The 12,280-nt window shown below is 39.0% G+C and overlaps 1 protein-coding gene across 1 annotated transcript in view; it reads right to left on the reverse strand.

Moving 5' to 3' along the window:
- Nucleotides 1-12,105, reverse strand: part of LOC124009618 (insulin receptor-like) — a 143,600-nt gene extending 131,495 nt beyond the window's left edge. The window contains exon 1 of the mRNA XM_046321602.1: nucleotides 10,928-12,105. Coding sequence (XP_046177558.1) covers nucleotides 10,928-11,012 — 85 coding nt within the window. The 5' untranslated portion in view covers nucleotides 11,013-12,105. The remainder of the gene's footprint in view (nucleotides 1-10,927) is intronic.
- Between the last annotated feature and the right edge of the window lie 175 nt (nucleotides 12,106-12,280).

The raw sequence follows: 12,280 nt of genomic DNA on the forward strand, positions 1-12,280 counted from the left end.
CAGTTTGGCTATAATGACCATCGTTGCAAGCCAAAGAACCATCCCAACTGTGAATCACAGGAGTGGCAGCATCATGTTTTTGGGGTGCTTTGCTGCAGGAGTGACTGGTACACTTCACAAAATAGAAGGCATTATGAGGGAGGAAAATTATGTGGATATATTGAAGCAACATCTGAAGACATCAATCAGGAGGTTAAAGCTTGGTCGCAAATGGTTCTTCCAAATGGACAATGACCCCAAGCATACTTCCAAAGTTGTGGCAAAATGGCTTAAGGACAACAAAAAAAGCACATGCGAGCATGGAGGCCTACGAACCTGACTCAGTTACACCAGCTCTGTCAGAAGGAATGGGCCAAAAGTAATCCAACTTATTGTGGGAAACTAGTGGAAGGCTACCCGAAACGTTTGATCCAAGTTAAACCATTTAAAGGCAATGCTACCAAATACTAATTGAGTGTATGTAAACCCTCTGACCCACTGGGAATGTGATGAAAGAAATAAAAGCTGAAATCAATCATTCTCTACTATTATTCTGAAATTTCACGTTCTTAAAATAAAAAAGTGATGATCCTAACTGACCTAAGACAGGGTAGTTTTACTAGGATTAAATGTCAGGAATTGTGAAAAACTCAGTTTACATGTATTTGGCTAAGGTGTATGTAAACTTCTGACTTTAACTGTACCCTTGCCCAGATCTGTGACACAACACAATCCTGTCCAAGAGCTTTACGGACAATTCTTTCAACCTAATTGACCACAGGTGGACTCTAATCAAGTTGTAGAAACATCAAGGATGATCAATGGAAACAGGATGCACCTGAGCTCAATTTCAAGCCTCATAACCCTATTTACATAAGTACATTTGCTATGTTTTTTCTTATTTATAATACATTTGACAACATTTCTAAAAACCTGTTTTTGATTCATCATTATGAGGTAATGTGTGTAGGTTGATGACGGGGGGGAAAACTATTTAATCAATTTAGAATAAGGCTGTAATGTAACAAAATGTGGAAAAACTCAAGGGGTCTGAATACTTTCCGAATGCACTCTGTAACAATATCTTTAATAATACCATACAAGAATCATAACATTAGCTTTCATAACCTTCAATCTGTTCATTTTGAACCAGAATGAGGATCACTACCCACTGTTCCTGCTGATTCAACATCTTCATTGAGTGTTTACATAATTCACCAAAAATTATTGGTAGCCTTCCAGTATGCAAATTAGGGAGCCAAATGAACCGCTCTCTCACCGATGCAATTCAGTTCAGTTCACCTAAAAGATCTGTACAAACAGAGTTGTTAGTTCGAACAACTCATCACTAGGCTACACTGAGGAATCCCTTTAGCGTTCACTGGCAAGTCTTGACATGGGTTTCGAATTAGGGCCAGGAGAATAGCATTATCATAATATTTTTTTCATGGCAAAAACAATATTAAAACAGGAAGCAGAACGAACTCTTTAGCTCAGCAGTATGTAAAATATGTGCTATAGCTGGGAAAATAAATGTTTCCTAAAGAAGTTCAATCTGCTTTGTGTTCCGTTTTCTTATTAACACGTATCGCAACACTGGTATCGTCCCAGCCCTACTTTGAACCCTAAAAAATACAATATATTTTTGTTGTCCCGATGCAAAATATATAAACTACTTTGTATGCTTTATGAATAGCCACGGGATACGAGACTTTATTCAGTCAGTGTGTCACCTTTTAGAAACTCGTCAACACAAGCTGTTTGGTTGTCAATCAAAGACCAGTAAACATCCTTTGGCTGAAAAGGCCAATGAAACAATAATTAAGTGGATTTCAACTCATCGTTACCACTTCCATGTCATGGGACGTGTACATTCACTCACTATTAAGAAGCATCATGCTCTCCTTCCTCCGGGGAAAATAAATAAGATCGCAGCAAAAACACAAGCACACAAATAAATAACACTGGTACCAAAAAAAAAAAAAGTGGACTGACAAACCAGCAGTGTCTCCCTGTCATGGCTGGCTTTGTGACTGACAAACCAGCAGTGTCTCCCTGTCATGGCTGGCTTTGTGACTGACAAACCAGCAGTGTCTCCCTGTCATGGCTGGCTTTGTGACTGACAAACTAGCAGTGTCTCCCTGTCATGGCTGGCATTGTGACTGACAAACCAAATGACAATTACAACAATACTGAATGAACACTTATTTTAACTTCATATAATACATCAATAATATCAATGTAGCCTCAAATAAATAATGAAACATGTTCAATTTGGTTTAAATAAATGGAAAAACAAACTGTTGGAGAAGAAAGTAAAATTGCAATATGTGCCATGTAAAAAAAGCTAACGTTTCAGTTCCTTGCTCAGAACATATGAAAGCTGGTGGTTCCTTTTAACACGAGTCTTCAATATTCCCAGGTAAGTTTTAAGTTGTAGTTATTATAGGAATTATGGGACTATTTCTCTCTATACGATTTTTTTATTTCATATACCTTTGACTACTGGATGTTCTTATAGGCACTTTAGTATTGCCAGTGTAACAGTATAGCTTCCGTCCTCGCTCCTACCTGGGCTTGAATCAGGAACACATCGACATCAGCCACCCTCGAAGCAGCGTTACCCATGCAGAGCAAGGGGAACAACCACTCCAAGTCTGAGAGCAAGTGACTTTGAAACGCTATTAGCGCACACCCCGCTAGCTAGCTAGCCATTTCACATCGGTTACACCAGCCTAATCCCGGGAGTTGATAGGCTTGAAGTCAAAGAGCGCAATGCTTGAAATTGCGAAGAGCTGCTGGCAAACGCACAAAAGTGCTGTTTGAATGAATGCTTACGAGACTGCTGATGCCTACCATCGTTCAGTCAGACTGCTCTATCAAATCAGACTTAATTATAACATAAGACACAGAAATAAGAGCCTTTAGTCATTAATATGGTCAAATCCGGAAACGATCATTTCAAAAACAAAACGTTTGTTCTTTCAGTGAAATACGGAACCGTTCCGTATTTTATCTAACGGGTGGCATCCCTAAATCTAAACATTGTTGTTACATTGAACAACCTTCAATGTTATGTCATAATTTGTAAGTCGCTCTGGATAAGAGCGTCTGCTAAATGACTTAAATGTAAATGTAAATAATTATGTACAATTCTGGCAAATTAATTACGGCCTTTGTTATGAATAAATGGTCTTCACACAGTTCGCAACGAGCCAGGCGGCCCAAACTGCTGCATATACCCTGACTCTGCTTGCACAGAATGCAAGATATGTGACACAATTTCCCTAATTAAAATAAATTCATGTTAGCAGGCAATATTAACTAAATATGCAGGTTTAAAAATATATACTTGTGTGTTGATTTTAAAGAAAGGCATTGATGTTTATGGTTAGGTACACATTGGTGCAACGACAGTGCTATTTTCGCAAATGCGTTTGTTAAATCACCACCCGTTTGTCGAAGTAGGCTGTGATTCGATGAGAAATTAGCAGGCACTGCATCGATTATATGCAACGCAGGACACGCTAGATAAACTAGTAATATCATCAACCACGTGTAGTTAACTAGTGATTATGTAAAGATTGATGGTTTCTTATAAGATATGTTTAATGCTAGCTAGCAACTTACCTTGGCTTCTTAATGCCCTCGCGTAACAGGTAGTCAGCCTGCCATGCAGGCTCCTCGTGGAGTGCATTGTTAGGCAGGTGGTTAGAGCGTTGGACTAGTAACCGGAAGGTTGCAAAAACAAATCCCGGAGCTGACAAGGTAAAAATCTGTCGTTCTGCCCATGAACAAGGCAGTTAACCCACCGTTCCTAGGCAGTCATTGAAAATAAGAATGTGTTCTTAACTGACTTGCCTGGTTAAATAAAGATGTAAAAAACATGTTTTTTAACTAATATATATATATAAATAATACATCTTTAATTATATATAATTATTATTTATTTTTTTAATTGGCAAATCGGTGTCCAAAAATATATGAAAACTTGAAATCGGCCATTCCGATTAATCGGTCGACCTCTACAATGGATGCTGCACAAACATGTGGAATGAGGGTGAGACTTGTACATACAGATCTGACAACAGAATACACTGCTTAATCTATGCCCATACTCAATCCTTCAGTATGTAAAGAAAATGGGGTGATGTAAATGTATGATGTAAGAGGTAAATGTAATGTAAAAAAATATATTTGTTTCGTTTAGCCTTTTGATTAGCCAGAATGGCCCATTTTGACCAAGGTAGTTGGTTAAAACTAGAAAGCCATTTAACAAGTCCTTCATAACATAGCCTACAGAGAGACTTGGTCCAGGCAAGGCATTGGTCAGTCAATGTTATGAAACACTTTCAGTGAGGCACAAGTTTCACTCGTCTGCCTCCCTCTCTGTCGGAGGTTCACTGTCAAGTTGGAGAGGAACGAGATGGGGTCAGCCAGAGCCAGCAGCCGAGCAATTACACAACTTGTTTATGAATTATGTCTCAGTCAGAACAGAATCTAGCACAAACTGGTCTGATGACATTACCCAATCGCAACCCTTCTCTTTTCAGTTTTTAATTTAAGGTAGCTTCACATGATTATTTGTTTGTTTGTCTCAACTCTCTCTGCGGGTCACATAAGACAAAACCAGAAACCACACTCGGCTGCGGTAGCATTCGAAACAAGGTGTGTTAGTCAAGCGTTTGATTCCCTGCAATGTTGCTAGTCAAAGGCTGTTTAAGAGGGTTAACTTCCAGGGTGTAGCCTACATACATAAATAGTGCATAAAAGGTGGTGAAAGAGTAGGCCGAGGCCCATTTTATCTCATAGTAGCCCAAGCCTACAGAAGTCTACCACACTAAGTCAAATAGTTAAAACATCACACGAGTGAGTCACCAAGTCCAGACAGAGCGAACAGAAACCATATATTCTTTCCTTCTTGTGTTGGATGTGGCTATATAGGGTTGAGCGGCATCCCAAAAGGCACCTTATTCCCTGTAAATCACACTACTTTTGACCAGAGCCGTTTAGGCCATCGTCAAAAGTAGTGATGCACCCATATGACATTTTTGGCCGATATCAATATTCAATATTTTCCTTGCAAAAAAAAACAAAAAAACAGATTTTAGCGGCCTTTCAACTATTTAACTGTACTAGAATGCTTAACACACACACATATGGACACAGCGGCCTAAGGCACAGCATCTCAGTGCAAGGTGCGTCACTACAGTCCCTGGTTCGAATCCAGGCTGTATCACATCCGGCCGTGATTGTGAATCCCATAGGGCGACGCACAATTTGCCCAGCATCGTTCGGCCGTCATTGTAAATAAGAATTTGTTCTTAACTGACTTGCCTAGTTGAATAAAGGTAACGCACACACACACCAAAAAGTTATTTTGCTGGCATTTTACATGAATCCCCATTACCAGTAAAACATAGTCAAAACCTTTTTCTTTCACTTACTTGCTGTGCTGTTTCGTTGTTCATTCGTTTTATTCTCAAGCAGGATTTCTATGGAACGTGTTTGGGTCTTTGCGTGTCAAAAAAACATACAGTAGCACTGTCAAAGCTGTACAAAAAAACAAAAAAAAGTCTGCAAACTAGCAAAACACTATTTAACGTGTCAAATAAGCTTGTTGACCAATCAGGACCTGAATATGACTGCACGTCACACAATAATTTAATGCGTTCATACATGTTTTACGTAGTTATAACACATTGATTACACTATCACTCGTATGTCATAATGATTCATCGATACGCATTAGAGGTCGACAGATTATTGGAGGACCAAAAAAAAGCCGATACGGATTAATCGGACGATTTTTATATACAAATATAGATTTGTAATAATGACAATTACAACAATACTGAATGAACACTTATTTTAACTTAATACATCAATTAAATGTATTTTTGTCTCAAATAAATAATGAAACATGTTCAATTTGGTTTAAATAATGCAAAAACAAACTGTTGGAGAAGAAAGTAAAAGTGCAATATGTGCCATGTAAAAAAGCAAACGTTTAAGTTCCTTGCTCATAACATATGAAAGCTGGTGGTTACTCTTAACATGAGTCTTCAATATTCCCAGATAAGAAGTTTTAGGTTGTAGTTATTATAGGACTATTTCTCTCTATACCATTTGTATTTCATATACCTTTGACTATTGGATGTCCTAATAGGTACTTTAGTATTGCCAGCCTAATCTCAGGAGTTGATAGGCTTGAAGTCATAAACAGCGCAATGCTTGAAGCACAGAGAAGAGCTGCTGGCAAATGCAGGAAAGTGCTGTTTGAATGAATGCTTACGAGCCTGCTGATGCCTACCACCGCTCAGTCAGACTGCTCTATTAAATCATAGACTTAATTATAATACAACACACAGAAATACGAGCCGTAGGTCATTAATATGGTCAAATCCGGAAACTATAATTTCAAAAACAAAACATTTATTATTTCAGTGAAATGTGGAACCGTTCCGTATTTTATATAACGGGTGGCATCCCTAAATCTAAACATTGCACAACCTTCAATTTTATGTCATAATTATGTACAATTCTGGAAAAATAATTACGGTCTTTGTTAGGAATAAATGGTCTTCACACAGTTCGCAACGAGCCAGGCGGCCCAAACTGCTGCATATACCCTGACTCTATTGCACAGAACGCAAGAGAAGTGACACAATTTCCCTAGTTAAAAGAAATTCATGTTAGCAGGCAATATTAACTAAATAGGCAGGTTTAAAAATATATACTTGTGTATTGATTTTAAGAAAGGCATTGATGTTTATGGTTAGGTACACATTGGTGCAACGACAGTGCTTTTTTCGCGAATGCGCTTGTTAAACCACCCATTTGGAACAGCAGGCTGTGATTCAATGATAAATTAACAGGCACTGCATCAATTATATGCAGCACAGGACAAGCTAGATGAACTAGTAATATCATCAACCATGTGTAGTTAACTAGTGATTATGTTAAGATTGATTGTTTTTTATAAGATACATTTAATGCTAGCTAGCACCTAGCCTTGGCTCCTTGCTGCACTCGCGTAACAGGTAGTCAGCCTGCAACAGTCTCCTCGTGGAGTGCAATGTAATCGGCCATAATCGGTGTCCAAAAATGCTGACTACCGATTGTTATGAAAACTTGATATCGGCCCTAATTAAATTGGCCATTCAGATTAATCGGTCGACCTCTAATACGTATGCTATGACACTGGTAAATTTGTCTCACGTACCTACAGTCCTGGTCATAAAAAAATCTAGCTAGCTCATGGATGCAAACAATGTTCTTCTCCAAAAACATAGCAAAACGACATCATCTGTTTCAGTGACTATGAGACAGTTCTTATTTAATTAATGGTGGTCAGACCCATCTATTGTGAAGCTAGCCACAATAGTGGACTTTGCGGATAGCCTTCAAAATAAAATGGCATAATTCTACTATTAGTATTCATTTGCATCACTGTCAATGACATACTTTTATTTTGAAGGATAAATGCAAATTCCACTATTGTGCATAATCCTTATTGTGACTAGCTTCACAACACATATAATCCAGTCCGGTCGAGCCTCACTAGCCAGATGAAGCTAGCTGGCTGCTTATAACGTTAGCTTTGGGCAACAGGTTTAATTAGCTGGCTAGCTATTCATAAAATTAAGTTACATTTTTAATAGGCAAACAACAAGTGGCAACCTAGCTAATACTAATTGAGTATATGTAAACTTCTGACCCACTGGGAATGTGATGAAAGAAATAAAAGCTGAAATAAATAATTATTTACATTAAATGTAAATAAATCACTCTCAACTATTATTCTCACATTTCACATTCTTAAAATAAAGTGGTGAATCTAACAGACCTAAGACAGCGAATTTCTACTAGGATTTAAATGTCAGGAATTGTGAAAACCTGAGTTGAAATGTATTTGGCTAAGGTGTATGTAAACTTCCGACTTCAACTGTATGCACGGTAGCTATGACATCGGTTTCTAACGTCGGCGTTAAACGAGACATCGGCATGATACCGATGTTGACATTTTTAGCTAATATCGGCCGATTCTGATATGTTCACCGATATATTGTGCATCCCTAGTCAAAAGTAGTGCACTACATAGGGAATAGGGTGCCATAGGGCCCTGGTCTAAAGTAGTGCACTACATAGAGAATATGGTGCCATTTGGAAGGCACACAGACCCACCACCCAGAGATGCATCCATCTCCCAGACTAAACCACTAGTTCCTTCAAACAGACCTACAGCAAATCCTCCCCACACTAAAAGGAAAGGGGGATACCTAATCAGAACGCATTCAACTGAAATGTGTCGTCCGCATTTAACCCAACCTCTCTGAATCAGAGAGGTGCTAGATCTGTGGTTGAAGACTTGTCTGGATTTTATCACATTGACATTTTTTAATAAAAATTCACGTCTTAGTTATTACGCTATTATTCTTATCTTTCTAACTATGGATGGAAATTGTTGAGCATAGTGACGGCAGAAAAACAACACTTTTTTAAAGGATAAAAGCAATGACAGATGGGGACTGAACAGAGGCCAATGTTTCCTCTACTATAGCAAAGCCAAGTGTGTCACAAGGATAGCTATATTTATTTCTCTATTTTTGAAGCCCTCCAAATAGCCAGTTGACAAACAGCACCCAGAATGGTGTACTTTTTAACTTTAGCCTCTAGTCTAACAGAAATGGTGTTTTTAAACCACATCCATTCTATTGCCATTTGTTTTAACTGATTTAGTGAAACCAGACCCGATCGTCTCCAGTGTCACGATAAAACGGCATCATAGCCTAAAAATAGAGGGCACTTTCTCTCTTTTAATCTCTCCTTTTGTTTACCTACTTACTGCTCTTGGCAAGACAACAGCGAACGAAGGAAATCCATGTTTTACCTCTTTTGTAGACAAAAATGAGAGATGAATAAGAGAGCACCACGTCAAACCAGACACTTTTGAAATCAATGCAGTTTTATCCTGGCACCCAATCGGGATTTCACTAAATTAAGAAATCGGATGCACATGTACAACAGCGAGTAAACAAAGACAGATTGAAATAGTTTGTTTTGTCTAAAGGAATTATGTACAACAAACCAGGCATTTTCATTGGAGGTTTTTTTAACGGATGCACTTGTACAACATATTTTTTTTTACGGCACTCAGATCGGATCAACCCAAATGAGTTCAAATGAATGGTCAGGACTAAGGTGAACACGCCCATCCTATCAGGACTAAGGTGAACACGCCCATCCTATCAGGACTAAGGTGAACACGCCCATCCTATCAGGACTAAGGTGAACACGCCCATCCTATCAGGACTAAGGTGAACACGCCCATCCTATCAGGACTAAGGTGAACACGTCCATCCTATCAGGACTAAGGTGAACACGTCCATCCTATCAGGACTAAGGTGAACACGTCCATCCTATCAGGACTAAGGTGAACACGTCCATCCTATCAGGACTAAGGTGAACACGTCCATCCTATCAGGACTAAGGTGAACACGTCCATCCTATCAGGACTAAGGTGAACACGTCCATCCTATCAGGACTAAGGTGAACACGTCCATCCTATCAGGACTAAGGTGAACACGTCCATCCTATCAGGACTAAGGTGAACACGTCCATCCTATCAGGACTAAGGTGAACACGTCCATCCTATCAGGACTAAGGTGAACACGTCCATCCTATCAGGACTAAGGTGAACACGTCCATCCTATCAGGACTAAGGTGAACACGTCCATCCTATCTTCTGTGGTCACTGAAAGTTTATAGAGTAACAACTTTAAGTAACAGAAGACACATCCATTCTTAGTCCTGGCCATTCATTTGAACTCATTTTGGTTTATCTAATCTGATCAGATTGAGTGTGGCACAACAACAACAAAAAATTGTACATTTTGCATCTGATTCATTTTTTATTTTATTTTACCAGGCAAGTCAGTTAAGAACAAGTTCTTATTTTCAATGACGGCCTAGGAAAAGTGGGTTAACTGCCTGTTCAGGGGCAGAACGACAGATCTGTACCTTGTCAGCTCAGGGATTCAAACTTGCAACCTTTGGGTTACTAGTCCAACGCTCTAACCACTAGGCTACCCTGCCGCCCCTCATCTGATTGAGTGCCAGGATAAACCTACATTGATTACAAAGTATATGGTTTGACATAAAGTGCTTGCTTTTAAATCTCTGGTTTTGTTTACCCACTTACTGCTGTTGGCAAGACAACAGTGAATGACTTGAAACACATTCTTCATCTCTACATAGGTAGGGATTTGTTTTTATCAGCATGAGTAAACACAGCAGGTGATTACAATTAATATCATACAATTTGACAATATATTTACTTCACATTGTATGGCTTGGCTTGGCGTATAGTCCCATGTTCTGACCTTAGAAAACACCACAACTGTAAACCATGTTTCATTCTATTAAATTGATTTAAAAACGCGTATTAAATTATTCAGGCTGTGTTCTTCGATGCATAAATAATCATGCACATATTGCCAGCATTAAACCCACATTCTAGTAGTCATGGCTGTAATTACTCACAGCATTCACATAGCAATCAATCAACATATTTGTTATTGTGCTACTTGTCCCCCAAATCAATTAATGACGTACATTGTGTTTTAAATCTTGACTTGATATCCAAGCAAATTATAGGATATACTTGTACTTTTGCATGTTGGCAAACGCATTTTGATCCAATTAGGTGGCTAATGGGCAAAAACACATTGCAAACCAGGAAGAAGAAAAAAAAAACAATAAAATTGACCTTCGTCCTTCCAAATCTCTAAATGACTCGACTTTCTGTCATCAAAGACGATCATGTTAAATCAGAGACTTCAAAATCCGGACACACTAAATACACAATGTCAACAATACTGTCAAATTAGGAACAATATAATACACATCTGCAACAGATAAGATGATAAATCAGTTAACCACTTACTTTCTGTACTTTCTCCATTCGTCTGCTGACAATTCCATACGCAGACAGCAGTCACCAAAAACACAAGGAAAGTCCGCGGACACATATTGACTCAACTCTAGTCAATATCAGACCGACAAAAACAAAACACAGTAGACAGTAACTGTCCGGGGGGGGGGGGGGGGAATCAGAGTCAACTCGATTAAAATGAGCTGGCAAGGTGTTTTCTGTCGTTATGGTTTGTTAGTTAAATCACAGGTAAACAAAACAAATATAAAAAAACGCTCATCCCGGAAAAAAAAAATGGGCGGAGGGTCCAACGTGTTCACTACTAGTTAACTTCAGCTCGTTAACTGCACAGGTCCGAGGGATATTCAACATGGCCACAAACAAACGCCACCGTGAGAATCATTGTGGCTGAAAACAAAAAGGTTAAAGTCTCACTTTTGCAATAAATGGCATCGCATTGAGTCTTCTTTTCAACGTCAGCTAGCTGCTGGCTAACGGCACCGTTAGCTGAATAATGGGCAGGAGGCCACAAAGTTTTGATGCGATTTGAAACCTATCAACTCTCAATTGAATTACGCTTCCGGTAACACTCGCTATGGATGTATCTCGTTACTAAATAGACGTTATATTCCCGTGCATTGAAAGAACACCTAAAGCGCAGCTTGTAAAAAGTGCAACACAGTCCTTGAATTTCTGTAGCTTCGCTTTTTTTTTTTTGACAACTTCAGGTTCATGCAAAGCAAGCGTGGCGTACAGCAGCGAAAACCCCACGGGTCACTCACTACTCATGGCTGCTGTCTTTCACAAACATATCTTCTTGCATGAACGCAAAAAATACTAACGATTACTATGTCGTTTACAACTTCAAGTAATATAAAACTAATCTGAACCGTGTATCGGGGGGGGGGTGGATATCAAACCGCAAACTCGATTCCAGTCAACTGTTCGCTGTTGCTCGTTCCTTAGTCAGTTGCTATTTTTCTTCATAATTAGAAGGCGTTTCGGGTGACTTAACCTCTGATGGATATCTCCTTCCAAAAATGACCACACGGTTATTGCACAACGAGAACAGCAAAATATAATGTCGATATTTTACTCTACGATAGAGGTAGGCCTAAATTGTTCAGTCCCTTAGGATCCCCTTCTCTGTGCCTCTCCTTCGCCAGTAGTAAACATAACCTGTAAATGAGCCAGATGGGGCGAAGGGGAAATACGGACTGGAGTATATTGGATTACGCAGTTAGACTGGAGATAGGCCTATTGTAACAATCTACACTACGTCTGTTAATAAGATATAAATACACTACATGGCCAAAAGTATGTGGACACCTGCTCGGCGAACATCTCATTCCAAAATCATGGACA

Source organism: Oncorhynchus gorbuscha, linkage group LG22 (genome assembly GCF_021184085.1).
Source record: "Oncorhynchus gorbuscha isolate QuinsamMale2020 ecotype Even-year linkage group LG22, OgorEven_v1.0, whole genome shotgun sequence".
In the NCBI taxonomy this organism is placed as follows: domain Eukaryota; kingdom Metazoa; phylum Chordata; class Actinopteri; order Salmoniformes; family Salmonidae; genus Oncorhynchus; species Oncorhynchus gorbuscha.